At 37.2% G+C, this 21,665-nt stretch overlaps 1 protein-coding gene across 1 annotated transcript in view; it reads right to left on the reverse strand.

The window, feature by feature from the left end:
* LOC126298123 (beta-galactosidase-like) overlaps positions 1-21,665 on the reverse strand; it is a 263,518-nt gene that overhangs the window by 17,097 nt on the left and 224,756 nt on the right. The window contains exon 11 of the mRNA XM_049989441.1: positions 9,550-9,759. Within this exon, the coding sequence (XP_049845398.1) occupies positions 9,550-9,759 (210 nt within the window). The remainder of the gene's footprint in view (positions 1-9,549; positions 9,760-21,665) is intronic.

The following is a 21,665-nucleotide window of genomic DNA, read 5'->3' on the forward strand; positions in this document are numbered from 1 at the left end:
TGCTTCTCAGTATATATTTTTCCTTATTGATATTTGTCATTTAAAGCAAATCCCTGTTTCAATCCAACAGCCCAATTCATGAAATCAATACCAGAAATATAAATAATATTCATACATTTTAAAGGCACTTACTTTGGTCCAGAAACACATGCATTATTCAATAGTATGCATTTCCAACAACTTGCCAGCAGCCATAAAATTTTAACTACTAATATAATTCAGTTTAAGATTAGTGTAAAGAACTTATTGGTGGGCAGCTCCTACCCCACTGATGAATTTCTTATTAAAAGCTACTGATTGTATGTGTTGTTGATAATATCACCTCACCTCCCCCCCCCCCCCCCCCCTCCCCATGAAGCATGGACCTTGGCATTGGTGGGGAGGCTTGCATGCCTCAGCGATACAGATAGCCATACCGTAGGTGCAACCACAACGGAGGGGTATCTGTTGAGAGACCAGAAAAATGTGTAGTTCCTGAAGAGGGGCAGCAGCCTTTTCAGTAGTTGCAGGGGCAACAGTCTGGATGATGCACTTATCTGGCCTTGCAACACTAACCAAAACAGCCTTGCTGTGCTGGTATTGCGAACAGCTGAAAGCAAGGGGAAACTACAGCCATAATTTTTCCCAAGGGCATGCAGCTTTACTGAATGGTTAAATGATGATGGCATCCTCTTGGGTAAAATATTCCAGAGGTAAAATAATCGTCCATCCAGATCTTTGGGCAGGGACTACTCAGGAGGATGTTGTTATCAGGAGAAAGAAAACTGGTGTTCTACAGATCAGAGCATGGAATGTCAGATCCCTTAATGAAGCAGGTAGGTTAGGAAATTTAAAAAGGCAGATGGATCGGTTAATGTTAGATATAGTGGGAATTAGTAAAGTTTGGTGGCAGGAGGAACAAGACTTCCGGTCAGGTGAACACAGGGTTATAAATATAAAATCAAATAGGGGTAAGGCAGGAGTAGGTTTAATAATGAATAGGAAAATAGGAACGTGGGTAAGCTACTACAAACAGCATACTGAATGCATTATTGTGGCCAAGATAGACATGAAGTCCATGCTGACCACAGTAGTACAAGTTTATGTGCCAACTAGCTCTGCAGATGATGAAGAGATTGATGAAATGTATGATGAGATAAAAGAAATTATTCAGATAGTGAAGGGAGACGAAAATTTAATAGTCATGGCTGACAGGAAATCGGTAGTAGGAAAAGGAAGAGAAGGAAATGTAGTAGGTGAACATGGAATGGGAGTAAGGGAAGAAAGAGGAAGCTGCCTGGTAGAATTTTGCACAGAGCATAACTTAATAATAGCTAACACTTGGTTCAAGAATCATGAAAGAAAGTTGTATACATGGAAGAAGCCTGGAGATAATGGAAGGTCTCAGACAGAGATTCAGGAATCAGGTTTTAAATTGGAAGACATTCCCATGGGCAGATGTGGACTCTGGTTATGAACTGTACATTAAAACTGAAGAAACTGCAAGAAGGAGGGAATTTAAGGATATGGGACCTGGATAAACTGAAAGAACCAGAGATTTTAGAGAGTTTCAGAGAGAGCATTAGGGAATGATTGACAACAATGGGGGGAAAAAATACAGAAGAAGAAGAATGGGTAACTTAAAGAAATGAAATAATGAAGGTAGCAGAGGATCAAGTAGGTAGAAAGACAAGGGCTAGTAGAAATACTTGGGTAAAAGATGAGATATTGAATTTAATTGATGAAAGGAGAAAATATAAAAATGCAGTAAATGAAGCAGGCAAAAAGGAATACAAACGTCTTAAAAATGAGTTCGACAGGAAGTGCAAAATGGCTAAACAATGTGTGTGTACGGAATAGCATTACGCACATATACAGATGGTGATAGTATTGCATACACAAATTATAAAAGAGTAGTGCATGCACTCAGGTGGTGTTCAACATGGTTATAGCCACACACTGGAAATTAACATGGAATGGCAGTTGGAGCTACATGCATGGGACATTCAGTTTTGGAAATCGTTTTGGAATTTAACATTCCAAGATCCACAGTGTCAAGAATGCGCTGAGAATACCAAATTTCAGACATTACCTTTCACCACTGACAGCGCAGTCGTTGATGGCCTTCACTTAATGACCAAGAGCAGCGGCGTTTGTGTAGAGTTGTAAGTACCAACAGATAAGTATCACTGTGTGAAATAACTGCAGAAATCAATGTGGTATGTATGAGGACTGTATCCATTCGGATAATGCAGCAAAATTTGGCATTACTGGTCTATGGCAGCAGACAACTGATATGAGTTCCTTTGCTGCAGCACATCATCCTTGGCTTGTGACCATGTCAGTGGGACCCTAGAATACTGGAAAACCATGATCTGGTCAAATGAGTCCCAATTTTGATTGTAAGACCTGATGGTAGGGTTCGTGGGCACGAAGCCATGCACCCAAGTTGCCAACAAGGCACTGGGCAAGCCAGTGGTGGGTGGCTCCATAAAGGTGTGGGCTGTGTTTATATGGAATAGTCTGGGTCCCATGGTCCAGCAGAACTGATCATTGACCATATGCAGCCACTCATGGACTTCATGTTCCCAAACAACAATGGAATTTCTATGGATGACAATGAGCCAGATCTCTGGGCCCCACTGTTCATGACTGGCGTGAAGAACATTGTGGACAATTCAAGTTAATGATTTGAACCCGCAGATCACATGACATGAATCCCATCAAATATTAATGGTACATAATCAAGAAGGCAGTTTGTGCACAAACTCCTGTATTGGCAAAACACTGTATACTGTGTGTGTCCACATGTAAAGTTCCAGTTTCAAAATGCTATAGAAGGATAATGAATGCTTAAAATGATATCAATAGCATCAAATTGGAACAGCATGTTATTGATACATGGGGAAGTTAACAAATGCTTGATCAATAGATGGCACTGTAAGTGTCAGAATATGCACACAAACAGATGTGCAGCGCATTTCTATTCCTTGATCTGCATGCAAGGTGGCCAAAATGACTGTCTCCATGAAGGATCATGTGCTGCTGATAAATCTCTTTTCCAAGAACTGTGACTATGTGTCAGTAGCCCTGCAGAAGTTCCAGACACTCAAGGGTGTGAAAATAACATTGGTCCACTGTTTGTTAAGGCTCTGGAGAAAATTATTGAAAATTCAAAAAGACATGTTCATTTGAAGTGACATGTGGCAGGTGGAAGAAAGCAGTTGATCTTCAGTCTGTTGACGATGTGGCCACAACATTACAGGAGAGATCAAGCTGTGGTGTGCCACATGCAGTGTATGGGGAATTCCTCAAACACTGGATGTGCTTGAGAGCTCAGTATATACACTTCTGCAAAACATCCTGCGCTACTAGCAATACAAAATCACCCATGTTTAGGAGTTGCTTCCTGCTGACCTGGCACTAGACAGATATTCACTCTGGAATATCTTACTCACATTGAAGTGGACAATGAATGGCCATGGACCATTCTGCAGGCAGAGGAAGCTCATTTCTATCTCCAATGACATGTCAATAGGCAGAATTGCAGAATATGGACAATGGTAATTCCGTATACACATGAACCAGTACAACTTGATTCTGCATAAGTGACTGTGTGATACATGCTGATGACATTTACTGTAGGGCCCCACTTTTTGGAGAAGATGAGCCTATGGGTCCTGTTACCAGTACAATCACAGGTAAATGCTATGAGAGTCTTCCACACAAATGTTATTCCAATCCTTCAACAGGGTGGATGTGTGGGTAGGATGATTTTTATTCAAGATAGCACGTCTCCACACATTGTACAGTTAGTAAAGTACCTGCTGCAGATGTATCTTGTAATTACTAGAAATTTGAACCATCAGTTCCCTACAGCCTGGCCATCCAGATCACCTGTTCTTAATCTGTGTGACTTCTTGTTGTGGGGATATCTGAAAGATGTTTTGTTCAGTGCTTCAGTTACAAATGTAGCTGAACTGAAGGCATGCATTGCAAAATGCTTCCTGAACGTGACCGCTGAGACTTTCCAATGTGTTGTAAAACATACTGTTTATCTGTTTCTTGATTTCAAGTTGTGACAGAAAATGGTGTTCAGCATACTGAACAAGTCTTTTGCCAGTCTTATACAAATTATAAATCAATGTCATTTTACCTCTAATGCAGTTTTTGGCCCCAGGGCAATTAAAAACCAATTTCATTTTTGTTTTTCCCATGCACTGTGGCACCATCTGTCCATGGTGGACAGGCTTATCTAAGTAACACTGCCACAACTGCTGACTGCTCAGCTTCTGCAGTCATGTACACTGAACAGTACATATGATGTAATGCACAACTGAAACAATACCTGTCATATTGTGATTCGTCTGTCATTTGTATGATTCGTCTGTCATTTGTAGCCAAACTCATTTATGTTAACATACTTACAATGACATCTATTGCTAAAATTATTGACTAATTATAAAATCCAGTCTAAGAGCAAAAAATAAAAATAAAATGTTTTATTGTCAAAATATGGATTATGTGCCTAACCTTCCCCACTAAAAATCAGGCTATCTAGTAATTAGTGTGGAAGTGGTTTAAAATATTACCACCCGAATGCACCAGGTGCTAAGTGCCACCTGTTCTGAAACAAAATCCGGGCTATGTGCCGATGCTGTTGTTTTTAGTTTGAAGTTCAACTGTGTTAAAGTTGCAGTGATTAGTCCTGTCTGTTGTGTTGACTATTGTGGTTTATGTGATTGTTGAAACAAGAAAATGTTGGAAAAGGGGTGAAGGTAGTGTTTCCCGAATAAATAAAAAGCTAAGAGCTGAGGGAAAACCATATGAGAAAAATAAGAAAGTTACTGTACCTCAAAAACATCCTCCACTAACACATTTTGTGAAGAACTTTGCTCGATTTTTTTTTTTTTTTTTTTTTTTTTTTTTTTTTTGCGTTTTAAGATAAACCAATGTTTAGATTATATTAGGTTATGTTTGACTTGGTTCCTGGACTATAGTAGACCTACTAACTGTGCAGAGTTCCCGGGTTCAATTCAGAGATTTTCAGGGGTCAGAGATTTTCTCTGCCTCTTGATGGCTGGGTGTTGTGTGATGTCCTTAGGTTAGTTAGGTTTAAGTAGTTCTAAGTTCTAGGGGACTGATGACCATTGATGTTAAGTCCCATAATGCTCAGAGCCATTTGAACCATTTAACTGTGCAGAGTAGCAAACAAACAGGTTATTCATGGCAGTCACAAATTGTTTAATGCCTCTAATTCCATTGTTTGTTTGTTGTAGGTTCCATGTCAATGCTGCTATCAATGTAGAGACATTGCATTCATTGGAACACATATTAAAGATATTCAGTCAGTTCTACGAGCCAGGTTATAATGTTAAGCAAAACTCTTATTTGATGGAAAACATAAGTGTACACAATGTCAGAAGAAGGTGTCATGGTTCTTATGAAGAACCCAAGGAGAATCACAGGCAGGCTAGTGTTTTTTATATAGTTCCTGATGACGAAGGCAGACATTTTCAAGTTTGCAAAAAGCCTTTCTGGAAATACACAAAATTACCAGGCAAAGAGTGGAAACCTTGGCAAAATCAAAAAAGAGTGGTGGTGTTACCTACACTGAACATAGGGGAAACAAAAACAAAGAAAGGAAACATACAGCTGCTGATGTAAAATGCATTGTTGAACACATCAAAAATTTCCCCAAGGACGAAAGCTATTACACAAGGGCTAAAAGCTCCCTTACATTTTCAAGCCAAGATTTAAATTACAGCAGAATGTATGAGACTTTTGTTATGCTTTATCCAAACACAAACATTAGCTATTTATGCTACAAACAAGTATTGAAAGAACTCTTTCCCAAACTGAGATTTCACTGCCCAAGGAAAGATACCTGTAACACATGTGATCTGCTTAAAAGTAAAATGTTGAATGATTCAACCAATGGAGCTATACATCATACTTCACTAGAATTTCATCACAGACAAGCTGAAAGAGCTAGAAAAGAGATGAAGTGTGATCATGTATATTCTACCACTCCTACAAGTGATACATGCTCAGTATCCATACATTTAAACAGGTTTTCTCTTTGCCAACATTGTGACACTGCCAAATGTATTATTTACATCAACTTTCTTGTTACAATTTGGGATTGCAGATAGCAGATAATAATAAAGATTTTATGTTTCTTTGGCACGAGGGCATGAGTGGCAGGGGAGGCAACAAAATAGCGAGCTCCATGCTAAGAGGGATTAAAATTAAAATTTCCCAAAAAAAAGTTAATAGTGTGGTTTGACAACAGCTGTGGCCAAAACAAAAATCCAATGGTATTGTTCCTATGGATATACTTTGTTTTTAATGATTTCTTTGACAAAGTTCACCACAAGTATGTTGTCTCTGTACACTCATACTTAACCTGTGACCGTGACTTTACTCTAATTGAAAAAAGAAAAAGAATAGAAAAACGTGAATTTCCTTTGGATCTTGTGAGAGTTTTGTGTAATGCCAATAGTAAAACTCCTTTTCTAACCAGTATGATGAATGATGGTGATTTTCATGACTTCTCCAAAGTATCTACGGGACACCTCATCACAAAAAGTTAGAAATTTCCAAGGCCATTTGGCTCAAAGTTTCCAAAACCAACGCAGTAAAAATGTTTACAAAAAAGACAGTCAATGAAGTTGAAATGTGGATGCAAATGAATGTATTCAAAAATGGTGTGGAGATGGAAACCATAAAAGGCTTAGATCTACCCCAGCTTGAACTAACAGACAGACTGAAAACTGAGAAGGAGGAGGACTTAAAAAAGATGATACCATATCTCAAACAAGAAAACAAACTGTTTTACCAATATCTGACTGAGTAAACACAGAAGCTGTTTATAGACTGTAACATTGTAATATCTTGTTTATAAAATAGTGGTAAATTAAAACAGAATGTAACTTTTTAAACTTTGTAAAAGGTACTTATTTTGAAATAAAACTTGTAAGAACACAGTAACATGCTTGATTTTGTCTTTATTTTTTAACTAGTTTGTTTGCTGACACAGCACTTCTGTAGGCGAAACTGACTTTTCATAATAACATAGTTACTATAGAAAAACTGTAAACAGTAGTTTCCAGATTTTTATAATAGTAAAATTGTTATTATTATCCTCCCCACACCCCTTAATTTACAGATATAAGTGGTGGACTTAGCCAGGTTTTTATGTTAGAGAGGTTGGCACATAGCCCTGTTCTTGTTGTGTCCCAATAACAATTTTTGTTGTTGTTGTTGTTAAATGTTTTACAGTAACTTAACTCTAAAAATGTTTGTAGATTAACTATCTTCATTTGTTCAGGCTATATAAAAAAAAAAGGATATCAAAAAGGAATGCTTTCTGGACTATTTTTGCAATTTCTGCAAAACAGCAGTTGTGGCACTTACTATGGATTTTATGTTTAGTCAACAATTGTGTTAAATTTGTTTTTGTTCCATGACATGTCCCCATAAGTCAATAATACTTTCTTTCAAATTTGATGTCATTCTGAGCCATGGTCCTCTTCCTACAGTGTTCTGAAACTGGAACTTTAAATATCATCACACACACACACACACACACACACACACACACACACACACACACACATACAGACACAAGCAGACCACATGGGAAAAATATATTCAAAAACAAAGATTCCAAGACTTACCAAGCGGGAAAGCGCCGGCAGACAGGCACAATGAACAAAACACACACACACACACACACACACACTCACAATTACTAGCTTTTGCAACCGATGGTTGCAAAACCACATTCATGATGAACACTAACCTGTTGATGCTACGTATTGATGTGCTCAATGTTAGTACTGTAGAGCAATGAGTCGCATGTCAACACAAGCACCAAAGTCAACATTACCTTCTTTCAATTGGGGTGTGAGGAATGTTTCCTGAAAGTTTGGCCGTACCTTTTTGTAACACCCTGTAGATGTTGCAACAACGAAGTAGTGATTTTTGTATCAATAGTTTTCAGCCTCCCAAAAGCATTAGGCTTATATAAAGTTGACTCACTTTGATTAACACACATTAGTTTTTGGTATATCAGAAATAAGTAGGTTGATCAACAAATGTAATAATAATAGGATAATTATAAGTCTTATGATTTGTGTCTCATAATGAAAATAAATGAATGGCAGCTTAGCTCAAAGTGAAAATGGAGCATTGGGCATCACATTTAACTCAAATGATTTTGTGTTACAGTTCTCTAACAGAGTTCTGGTTGGAAGCAGATGAAAATATAATTGTTTTGCACATTTATTCAGCCAGTTTTTAACTGCCACTAATATTTCTTGTATATAGGGTGAATCATCTAAAACTTGCACTGCAGATATTGTGGAAATGGAAAGCACTATTGATGTGCAGTTTTCATAGAATTGATTGGTAGTCAGGGGCTCATACTGTTTGCCAATAAACAGATTGTAATACCACTTAGAATGTGTGTTTTTTGTGCAAACATAGACTTTTTTTAAAATTGACATGCTTATTGACATTAACTAACTAGAATTATAGTATGTAAGTGGTGTTTGTTGCATGAATCTAATGTGAAACATTTACGAGATATTATGTTCATACCATTAAACCTGCATAGTTGCTAGGTATGATGTTGTTATGTTTGCTTGTCATAGTCTTGTTAGTTGTTAGTTGTCATAGTTACTGTTTTAGTGTTTCATTTGTTGAACAATGTTACTAATGGAATGATAAAATTCATCAAATATTTTGCTTACCAAAGTTTGTATTTAAATTTGAATTATCTGTATCTTAGTTTCTGTTTCTCTGACCTTATATGGAGCAATCATTTCATAATAACATGTGAGATATGTGAGGGATTCTGAATACCTTGGCTAATGTGAGACACTGTCTGAAATTTATAGCTACTTTGGAAAAAGTTTTAATGTTAATTTTATCAAAGTCAAACTGATTCAGTGCAGGAATACAGTTTAGAACCACAACAGACATTTATGCTTCCTATTAAGTTTGGCAGAGCGTTATCAGTTGCCTTATTGTTAAGAGCTACAACAGATGATAGACTTTAGTCATGAATGAATATTTGAGGTGTTCATTAGATCATGTATACACTGCAAAATTTTTCTGACAGATTAAAACTCTATGGTAATCCAGGACCTGTTCACAGAACCTTGCTGTTAATGGGCAATACTCCAACCAAATTGAGCTATCCATGCAAAATTCACAACCCATCCACACGTCTTCAATTGAACCATATTTTCAAAACTTCATAGAAGCTCTCTTGCCTACCCTGCTGAACTCACCCACTTGGATGAAGGGATAACATGCACAAATGGTTTAACTACAGTTTTTGGACCAAATTCCAGTCTAAACACAGTTTAAATCTACAGGGAACTTCATCAGAATTGCAGAATGAGAGCTTCATTTGGGAAATTTTTAGATGTCACAGAAACATCATAAATATATTTTAAAAATATTACCGGGTTGCTCACTGCTTTTCTTAATTTCTACCACATTTCCTCAGATATAGTACCTACAGCATTTCAGTAGTAAATTAATAAAATTACTCACCTTGTGCCAGCCAGAAACATCCAGGAAAGTGTCTTTTGGTGCTGTATCATTTGATGGAATTGTGAAGTAACCTCTATAAAAATAAGGTTCTGAAGACACCTCTGTTGCTGCATCTAACTTTTGAACAGCTGATATATTACTGAGAGGAAATCCAGTGATATTCCAGTTGGTAAGAAGGTATCCACTTAAAGTGACATTTGACACCAACCCCTGAAATTTAAACAATATTGTTCTGGTTACAATGATTGACATGCTTTTTAGCTAGCTTCAATTTTGTTTCATATGTATATCAGTAATTTTACATGTATATGTGTTTTAAAGAAAGTTTTCAGGGGGTATTAATGCGTTAATGTTTGTATGACTACTACTAAAGTGGTAAAACATAAAGTAGTGATCAATTCAAAGTTTGTGTTAACTCCCCCTACCCAAACAACCACACACACACACACACACACACACACACACACACACACACACACAACCTGTCTCAGGTGCATTCTCTCTGGTGTTTTGGCTGAAATTTCATTTTTTAAATGTATAGCTGGAGTTGGTCCAAACAAATACTGCTCACCACATCTTTCATGGAATTCCCAGTGTAATGGAAAGCTCCGGTTTGTCTCATTTTACAAACAAAATGACTTTTAAAGCTGACTTTACACGCCTTTTCTATAGAACAGGGCCAAAGTAATCTAGTGCAATATTTATTTTGTTGATATATATTAACATGGACAGTAAAACAGTAAGAGCAGCCAGTACACAAACAGTGACTGAGTAGCACTGTTGCATGGCAGCTGCAGACAGTGTAGGGCAGGATGGCATGAAAGTTGCTGTTGGAGTACCAGTTATTCTTCATGTTTTACAGTCCCTGTTAATAGACATTGATAAAATTAATATCATACTAGACTTATTTGGGAGTACTCTATTAAATGGGCACATAAAACTCCACTTTAAAGCTAATTTTGTTTGTAATCAGAAATGAAACCGACACTTTCTGGTTAAACTGGCCATCACATGAAACATATCATGAGCAGTATTTGTTTGGGCCAACTCTATCTACAAATTACAAAAACAACATTGTTACTGCTAGATGGCTCTCCATCCTAGATAAAATGCTCACCCTCCCTAAAAAGAAACCCTTGAGGAAGATTACCGGCTTGGTTGCACTAATAATCACACCCATTTAGTAATAGTTCATTTATTAACCTTAACACATACAAGGATAACAAAGAACTGAACTGAACATGGCAGAACAGCTAAAGATAATGCTTAGAGTCCAAAGATGAATGCATATCAATGTTGGTGTCAATTTCATAGGCGCCACACCCTCAATTCAATCAGAAATGACATTTGATACCCCACATTACCATATTTTTGTTAGTATGTGTTGATGTGATATGAAGTAAAATTGTTATTAGGAGTTAAGAAATCCTGCATGTTCCTGATTATGTTGATTTCACAGCTTTCAGGGTGCCACATGAGAAAAGTGTGAGTTGGTTTTACATGACCAATGTTCTCAGTGAACATGCTTGTTAGTGTGGAACAGGTCATTCTGTTCAAAATACCTCATTCTGTTTGAGCTCTATATATGTTCTAATATTCTACTACTGATGGATATCAGTAACATAGGATAGTAGTTTTCTGGATCATTTCTACTGCCCTCATTGTAGACATGTGTGAACTGTGGTTTCTTCAAACTACAGGGCACTGTTTTTTGTTCAAGTGATCTACATTAGGGAAGAATGTAGTAACTTGGTATACTTTTTGGAATCCTGCCTGTAGATAATTCTGTAATAGAAGTTCAATTTTTTTCCATTTTTAATTGTGACATTCATTTTTTATGTGTTGTAGTTCTTCCTCAAATTAAAAAAAAATTAACACTTTTACCAAATGTGCAAACATAGTCCAATGTACATCATAGTCACATACCTAGGAACAAATATTCAATTGAAATTGAAAAGTGTTGCAACTGAGAAAATCTTGTCAACACTGCATTTAATAATCTATCTTTACTGCATATCAGTTATCAGCAAGTATGATGAAAAAAAAGTTACAAGTTAAATTCATTTTGAAAGAGAAGCGGTTTGAAACTGACATAAATTTGCATTTTCCAGGCAGGTAAAGTAGTTAAGACATTAAAGAAACTCAGTTCATTTTCAATTATCACATGTATCATGGTAAACGCCAAAAAAATAATGTTCCTAAATTTCTGTTTAGAAGGTGATGCATGCAGCCACAGTCTGACAATAAACTCCAACAAAATTTCATCTTCTCTGAAAACAAAGTTTTTAGGTTAATGGCTTCAAAAGAACTTCAAATATCATACACATATAAACAAAATAAATAGAACACTAAATAAAATATGTTACAGCCTACAATTACTCACTGTTAAAGCAAGTTTTAGCACTGTCCGCATTGCCTATTTTGCTCGATTCCATAGCTTCCTATGGTACAGAATTATATTCTGGTGAAATACACCACCTAGTTTCCTCATTTTCCTGATCCAGAAAAGAACTGTAAGTTCAATGCAACATCCTCAACAAACAGATTCTATCAAACCTCACTTTCAAAAGTCATCAACCCTCTCACTTCCCTGTATGTACACACTAGAAATTTGTAGGTGTTAGAAAGAATTCAGAAGACATTAATGTAGATTTTAATAGCCTATGATATGAGACAAAATGAAAAGACCTATGTCTGGTCAAAAAGCCTACAAAACTTCCATAGTAAAAAGTAGTATACAAATTTATAATAGTTTTCCACATAAGGTAGAAATCATATCATCATTCACACTCTTTTGTAAAAACCCTAAGGACATTCTTATTAGATCATTGCTTCTATTCAGTAGCAGAATTTTCAGAACATTTGAGATACAGGAGACATGAACCAAGACAGTGCAGCTACTGCTAGCAGTGCAAGCTTCTTTGTGCATAAAGCTAAAATTTGGTATCTGCTGAAATGACACCATATTTTTACTGAGTTGTGTTGTGTTACTGTTTCATTTTGTGTTTTTCTGTGTCCCAGAATCTGGAAACACTTTTTGGATGAATAACTAACTAAAAGACTTTCTTCTGTTTCTAGATACAAGATGGTGCATGACTGAAAAGGTTTGGTTGAACTGTCCACTTGTTACAAAAATAGTTCTAAAAGTATATAGTATTTTACTCACCATAAAATTCTGTACTGGAAGAATTAAGAATATATTCTAAGTAGCTTTAATATACACTGAAGCACCAAAAAATTGGCAAAGGCATGCTTATTCAGGTACAGAGATATGTAAACAAGCATAATGTGGCACTGTGATTGGCAACACCTATATTACATAACAAGGGTCTGACACAATTGTTGGATTAGTTACTTCTGTAACAATGGCAGATTATCAAGATTTAAGTTAGTTTGAACATAGGGGGACACAGCATCTCCAAGGTCGCGATGAAGTGGGGACCTTCTGATAAGACCACTTCACAAGTGTACTGTGAATATCAGGAATCTGGTAAAACCTCAAATCTCTAATGTCGCTGCAGCTGGCAAAATATCCTGCAAGAATCGGACCATAGATGACTGAAGAGAATCATTCAGTATGACAGAAGTGCAACCCTTCCACAAACTGCTGCAGATTTCAATGCTGGGCATCAACAAGTATCAGCGAGTGCTGAACCATTCAATGAAACATCATTGATATGTGCTTTTGGAGCTGAAGATCCACTTTTGCACCCTTGATGACTGTATACGACAAAACTTTACACCTCATCTGGGCCCGTAAACATCGACATTGGACTGTTGATGGTTGGAAACATGTTCCCTGGTCAGACAAGTCTAATTTCAAATTGTATCAAGTGGATGGACATGTACAAGTACGGAGACAACCTCACTAATCCATGGATCCTGCATGTCAGCAGTGGACTGTTCAAGCTGGTGGAAGCTCTGTAATGGTGTGGAGTGTGTGCAGTTGGAGTGATATGGGACACCTGATACATCTAGATACGACTCTGACAGGTGACATGTAAGTAAGCATTCTGTCTGATCACCTGCATCCATTCATGTCCATTATGCATTGCAATGGACTTAGGCAATTCCAGCAGGGCAATTCGACACCCCACATGTTCAAAATTGCTACAGAGTGGCTCCAGGAACACTCTTCTGAGTTTAAACACTTCTGATGGCCACCAAACTCCCCAGACATGAACATTAGTTAGCATATCTGATGTACCTTGCAACATGCCATTCAGAAGAGATCTCCACCCCCTCATGCTCTTATGGATTTATGAACAGCCCTGCAGGATTCAGGGTGTCAATTCCCTACAGCACTACTTCAGACATTAGTTGAGTCTGTGCCATGTTATGTTCCGAAACTTCTGCGTACTCACGGGGGCCCTAAGCAATATTATGCGGGTGTAGCGGTTTCTTGGGCTCATCAGTGTATTATACAGCACTTAAATGTGTAGAATGTAAAACATTTACAAATGCTATGCAGAATACAACAAAAACGGTAGAAAATGGCAGAAACTGCTTATGGCGATCTCTAGTGCAAATTCCTTAATAAGATCCCAAACTCAGTCACTAGACTGATGTACCAACTAAGAACCGTAGTGAGTTCCTAGGTAGGGGGAGTTGTATTTGGAGGATGCTATATCTAGATACATATGGCATCCCCTGGTCACTGTTTCAATCTAGTGACTGATTTTTGAACCACATGAAGGAATGCACACTGGAACGACTGGCTTTGTTGTTGTTTGTGAGACATATTTAAGTGCTGGATAATATATTAAAGCTATTTGCAGGATATTGTTAATTCATCAGTTACGGAATTTATGGTGAGTAAAATTATATATATTTTAAAAACTAGTTACATAATGTGTGGACAACACATACTTTGTCAGTCAAGCACCATCTTGTACTTTGAATGGAAATAGGTCTTTCTATAATAGCTTAACAATTTTCCCTCTCTTAATAATGGACATTTTTGTTAGTTGCCAATAGTTTGTATTTCAAAATGTTTTTAACTTGTAACTAGTGTTTAATAATACTTCTTCTTAATCTGATTTCACTTATTAATTATCAGTATGTATTGGAGTAATAATAAAAATCATAGACTGTTAAATACATTACTGACATGAGTTTATTGAGTGCAACACTTTTATGTTAGAATATAATATTTGTTCCTCGGTAGAGAGCTATGTTGTAGGGGAAGGTCAGGTAAGTTGATGAGGAGTCTGAGATGATGAATTTTGAATTTCCCGGATAACTCTATAGGAGGTACTATGTGCACTATGGTGTTGTTTCCTTACAGGACCCTGCAGGTGTGTCTGTTGAATGAGACTCGCTTGATTATTTTGTTTTGTTGGGAACAGAAGCTTGTGTGGACACTGTTTTTGTAACAATTTTCCCTATGATTTAAGTAAGTTACATGTAAGTAATACTTATATAATATTGAATATTAGCTGATTCTTTTTACACCTTATAGATTTACTGATGTGTTAACAACAGTTTAATGAAATTATTCTCTAAGAATTTATACATGTTTAAGTCTGTATACAAAATGTCTGCTGCAGTTAAGATGATGAATTATGCAGAGGCTAATATGGTGAATTTGTCTTTTTATTCACCTCTCTCTGTTGCTTTGCTTCTAATTCCTTTGTTATGTATAGTCCTGTTATTTTGATTACAAAGCTATGTAATAAACATGAGGAAGCATATATAAGGAGGACAGAAATGGAGCAAGAAATAAATGAAAGAGGCAAAGCAGCTTGTAAGAAGCAGAAACCCTGTTAATGCTGCCACTAGGAATTTCAGCCTACCTGAAGCTACTTTAGGTCGCTATGTATAAAAACATACTGATGAAATAAGATCTGCTTTTATTTATATTTAAATATATTTGAAAATCTCATTTCAGATTAATATTTCATCTATTTATTTTTCACTGCAAGTACAATTACAATAAAGTCTTTGTCATTTAATTTTTCAAAACTCTCACTGTGGACCTAATAATACACACTGCTTATTTCATTTCAGGCTTTGCCACAAAATGCAGACAGGCTTAGATACACATTTAATGATGACCAGTTACAAGAATTTGAGCAATATATAAATGATTTGGAGAGAAGAGCTTTTGGACTGATGAGTGAATTGTCTATGATTATGCTGAATTTAAGAACATAGAGCGCAGTTTTAGCTAAGCTAAAAAGATGGCTGGAAGAGATTTTATTCAAAATGTCATGACATGGTTCAAGTTTTTCTTCCATAAATCAGAACATACGCTGACAATGAGATTGCCTTCATTTAATAAGGTGAATGTAGAGAGATTCTTTGAAGTATACAGAGAAATAAGAACAAAATACTAATTTGTCACCCAACAGATTTTTAATGTTGATGAAACAGGGTGTTCAGTAGTTCTCACAAAGGTACCATCAGTATTGAGCCCTATTGGCAAAAGAAAGGCAGTTGAGGTTTCCTCTGCTGAGAAGGGAACAAATTTCAGCATTGGTTTCCATTTTAGTGCCACAGGTCAGTTCGTACCTCAATTTTTTAGTTACACTATGTGATCAAAAGTATCTGGACAAACCCAAAAACATACATTTTTCCTATTTTGTGCATTGTGCTGCCACCTACTGCCAGGTACTCCATGTCAGCAACCTCAGTAGTCATTAGACATTGTGAGAGAGAAGAATGTTTCACTCTGCAAAACTCACGGACTTTGAACATGCTCAGGTGATTGGATGTCACTTGTGTCATATGTCTGTACATGAGATTTGCACACTCCAAAACATCCCTAGGATTACTGTTTCCAATGTGATAGTGAATTGGAAACATGAAGGGACATAAACAGCACAAAAACATACAGGCCGACCTCGTCTGTTGACAAACAGAGACCACCAACAGTTGAAGAGGGTCATAATGTGTAATAGGCAGACATCTATCCAGACCATAACACAGGAAATCCAAACTGCATCACGATCCACTATAAGTACTCTGACAGTTAGGAGGAAGCTGCTCATAAGCCACACGTCACATGGGTAAATGCCAAACAATGCCTCACTTGGTGTAAGGAGCGTAAACATTGCATGATTGAACAATGGAAAAATGTTGTGTGGAATGATGAATCACAGTATACAAGGTGGCGATCTGATGGCAGGGTGTGGGTATGGCGAATGCCCGGTGAATGCCATCTGCCAGCATGTGTAGTGCCAACAGTAAAATTAAGAAGCAGTGGTGTTATGGTGTGGTCATGTTTTTCATGGAGAGGGCTTGCATCCCTTCTTGTTTTCCATGGCATTATCACAATACAGGCCTACATTGATATTTTAAGCACATTCATGCTTCCCACTGTTGAAGAGCAATTCAGGGATGGCAACTGCACCTTTCAATATGATCAAGCACCTCTTCATAATGCACAGCCCGTGGTGGAGTGGTTACATGACAGTAACATCCCTGTAATGCACTGGCCTGTACAGAGTCCTGACCTGGATCCTATAGAACGCCTTTGGGATGTTTTGGAATGCCAACTTTGTGCCAGGCCTCACTGACTGACATTGATACCTCTCCTCAGTGCAGCACTCTGTGAAGAATGGGCTGCCATTCCCCAAAAAACCTTTCAGGACCTGATTGAACATATGCCTGCGAGAGTGGAAGCTGTCATCAAGGATAAGGGTGGGCCAACACCATATTGATTTTCAGCATTACTGATGGAGGGTGCCAAGAACTTGTAAGTTATTTTCTGCCAGGTGTTGGGATACTTTTGATCACATAGTGTATCAGAGTGTTAGAAGTCAGCCAGCATATCTGGATGGTGCACCTCCAGAATCTGTTTAAGATGGCCTTAAATCTGGCTAGATGGGCTCTGAGAGCTTTGTAAAATGGCTGGAGTATTTCATTACATAAGACCATTAGAAAGAAATTGAATCCTTTTGTTTATAAATAATCACACTACACTCCTCAGTTTGGAAGATGTTACTCTCAGCAGAGATACTTTCATAACTCTTCCAGGTTGGCTACCTGACACAAGCCACAGAACTGCAACCATTGGATGTGTCATTTTACAGACCTCTGAAGACTGCCTATAGCAAAGCTTGTACTGAGTATCTTGCTAATCATCCAGGCTAATGTATAACAATACAAGTGTTTGCAAGACAGTTCAGAAGTGCCTTTAGCAAAGCTGTATCTTTATAGACACAGAAATGGAGCCATTAAATTCACAGATACTTAGTGATTAAAACTTAGCACCACCCCTAACAACGGATAGTGTCGTCAATAATATTCCATTGAAAGAGATGCTCTACCTGGGATATCAGCAAACCCAAATGCAGAATTTGATGCAGTAATACGGCCTTCATCTAAGTCTACAGCTACCTCTCTATTACCTCTGCTACCCCAAGCAGAACCTCTATCAGGGCCTTCGTTTAATCCTACACCTACTTCTATTTCATCTCCATTACCCCATGGATAACTTGCTTCCATATTGGTGCCCTCACCTACTTTCAACTCCACATCTACCTCAGTTCTACTTCCTTCACCTCAAGCTGCACTTGAATGAAGTTGAAGAAAATGAAGAAATAAGTGTCATTTCCACACAAAATTAGCACACTCATGAAAATTGAAGAGACAAAGAAAAGTGGACAGCGAGAAGAAGAAACAATGAAGAAAAATAAAGAGAAATTTAAAAAGGAAAAAGAAAAAAACTTTAGGAAAAAAACAAAGGTCCTAAATGTAAACTTCCAGTCTGGAGGTTTTGGAATGAAACAAAGAAAGAATCCTAGAATAGACTTATGCAACATAAATTCGAACTCATCCATCAAAACTGAGTACACTGACAGTGATTCTGATTGTATTGATGAAAAGGACTGTATCCTTCTGGTGAGGTTGGAAAGACAGAAATGTGGTATCAATGTCCTGAATGCCAAGAGTGGGCTCATGCTCAGCATACAGGCTTAAATTACAGGGAAGCAAAGGAGAAGTTTTTTGTTTGTCACTATTCAATAAAATGTCTTTGTTTTGTAAATAAAATACTCATTCCATCATCTTGCCCATACCCCAAAGTCCTCTTACCCATTCTGTTGGGTATCTGATCAATGGTACTACCACTAACAAAAATTGGTCTATCTAAAATATCTACAGTTTTGGGAAATGCTTGAAAGCTTGAATTTAAATGGGATACATGAGGTAATAATTTTTCCATAAATAAACTATTTGACTTCAAAGTGAAGACCAGAAGAATCATAATATACCTCAATGTCATCAACTTATCTGACTTTCCCCTATGTTACAAAAGTTTTTTACATTTGGAAAAACCTTACTTCTGCAGAGCAGTTTTTGTAATTTCAGGAAAAGATTGCAGCACACATAAAGTGAATACTATAATTTAAAAATGGAATTAGAAAATATATTAAACTTCTGTTTCAGGGATGGCTCAAGGCAAAAGGCTGAAAAAGATACAACACTTGACCTATGCTATCCTCTAGGTATTAGGTTAGTGCATAAGTTAATAGCAATTTTGTTTTGCATGTTGATATTCCGCATGGCATGATGTTATTACTGATTGCCTATTTTTATCTGTAGTTCATGTGCTGCTTGAGTTCACATGTTGTCATTTTGTCATTTGGAGATTGGTAAGTGGAGCTGTGGCTGCCAGAAAATGGAGTGCCAAGTGGTGAAATCAGAACATATCTGGCATTCTTCTGTGTGAATTCAATAGGAGGGTGACAACAGCAGTGGCAACCAGAAACATTTGCACCATGTATGGGGATAAAGCCACTGGGCAGAACACAACAAGAAAGGGGGTTTTCTCATTTTAAGGAAGATCATTCTGACATAAGTGACTACACATTCAGGAAGATGTTCAGGGTTTGATGAAGATTGTTTAAACACATTAAACCACAATGATTTATGTTAGCATATTCAGGAACTGGAAAATGAGATGAACTGTGATCATTGCACCATCATGTGATATTTGCAAGCAATGGGGGAGGATAAAAAATTAGATGTGTAGACACCACATGCTCTAAGTCAAATCTGTTAGGGGGCCATATGTGCATCTTTGCTTATTTTTCATCAATTGGCTATTGAAAAACACTGACCATTCCTATCTTGTATCATTACTGGTGATGAGAAATGGTGTCTTTATATTAACACAAGGAAAAGACAGGAGTGGTTTAGGCTAAACAAAGCAGCAACTTTCTGTACAAAGACCCACATCCACAGAAGATAACTATATGTTTCTGGAGGAACAGGGATGGTGTGGTGTTCTTCAAATTGCTTCCCCAAGGTGCAGCCATCACTGCTGACATTTATTGGGAACAACTGAGGTATCTTGCAGGCACAATCCAAAAACAGTGATCAGGAAGACTGCGTGAAGTGATCCTACTCCATGCTGATGCCCACCCATATTCTGCTAGACTGACAAAAAACACTATACAGGAGTTTTGTTGGGAAGTCATTCTGCACCCAGCTTATTCACCTAATCCTGCACCATCAGATTTTCACCTTTTCTGTTCTCTAACAAACGGCCTTCAGAGAACTTCCTTTCTGGATAAAAATGCACTCTAAACATGGCTCAGTGATTTCTTTGTATCAAAACCATGTAATTTCTAGAGTCATGGAATCAAAAAGTCACCCTAGCATTGGCAGACTGTTGTACATAGTGAATGAAAATATAGTACTGATGTTATGTGTATCTGTTGTGCTTGTTAAACTTATGAAAAAATGCTATGAACTTACGCACCAACTCAATACAACACTCTCCCCTGAATTATAGATAAAAGAGAGGCTAAATCAGCCACTAATTATATACAGATTTAGATAGTGATTCCAGCAGGCCCTGGAAGTTAGTTCTAGTTAGGGCTATTCAATACTCATTTTTTATCAGACCATAAAGGTGTTTGGTTAAAATTGATAACAGAAGAGCCAGCATCAGTCTCCAATAAAATTAAGTACATTAGGCTTTTGAATGAAGAGAACATTGATAACTACAGAACACAAATAAAGATGACAAGTTGGAATTACATTCTGCTGGAAAGTAATCATATTGAAAAAGCACTTAAATTATTCATTAGTGCATTGTCAGATACATTTAAAACTATCAGGAAACATGGTCTCACATCAGTGCATAACTGGTTCACACCTGACCTACAAAGGCTCAGAACTCTGTCAATGATTTCCTATGACAAATCAAAAAATAGTGAAGCCAAAAAAGCAAACTACATATGTTTGAGGAACAAATACAAGGCAGAAATTAGGTTAAGCATGTGCAAGGTAAATGATGATTATATTAATAAGTTCCAAAATAAATGCAACCAGTATGATAACAGTGCTGTAAATGAACATATCCATAAATATGACAACAACCATATCTCAAATAATAAAAATTCATTGCTACAAAATTTTGTGGATATGGTTCCTGTGTTTAAAGGGAAGGAAGTAAAAGTAACTGCAATAGCAAGATTAAGTTACTCAAAATCAGAAGACATTTATGGTCTCTCCAATTTTGTAAAAAAAAAATAGCAGATGTAATAGCACATCCACTCTGTTCTCTTATGAACCGGATGTTTGTCAGTGGCTGTTTCCCTTCATCCTTAAAAATTGAAGTCAATACTCCACTGCACAAGAAAGGTGACAAGTCTTGTCCTAATAATTACTGTCCAATGTCCCTTGTACCGACCATATCAAAAGTAGTGGAATATTGCACACAGCTCCAAATCAGTCAACATCTGTCTGTGAATAATATTCTTAGTGACTCTTAGTATGGCTTCAGGTCTGGCCTGTCAGCAGCAAAAGCAGTTGAAGATGTTGTTTCATATATATTGTCATCACTCGAATCAGGACTATCAGTTGATGCCACTCTTGTGGACCTCAGCTAGGCATTTGAATGTATCAGTCACAGGATACTACTAGAAAAACTGCACTGCTATGTTATTAGAGGCTTAGAACAATCTCTGATCAGATCCTATCTGAACGACAGAAAACAAATTGTGCATTTTAACAATATGAGGTCAAATGTCTTGGATATCATGCAGGGTGTACCACAAGGCTGCGTGTTTGCACCTTTACTTTTTATAATATATGTAAATGACTTGCCCAGCACCATGTTATGTAAATCCACACTCTATGCAGATGATACAACTTTTGTT

The sequence above is a fragment of the Schistocerca gregaria genome, chromosome X (assembly GCF_023897955.1).
Source record: "Schistocerca gregaria isolate iqSchGreg1 chromosome X, iqSchGreg1.2, whole genome shotgun sequence".
Classification (NCBI taxonomy): Eukaryota; Metazoa; Arthropoda; class Insecta; order Orthoptera; family Acrididae; genus Schistocerca; species Schistocerca gregaria.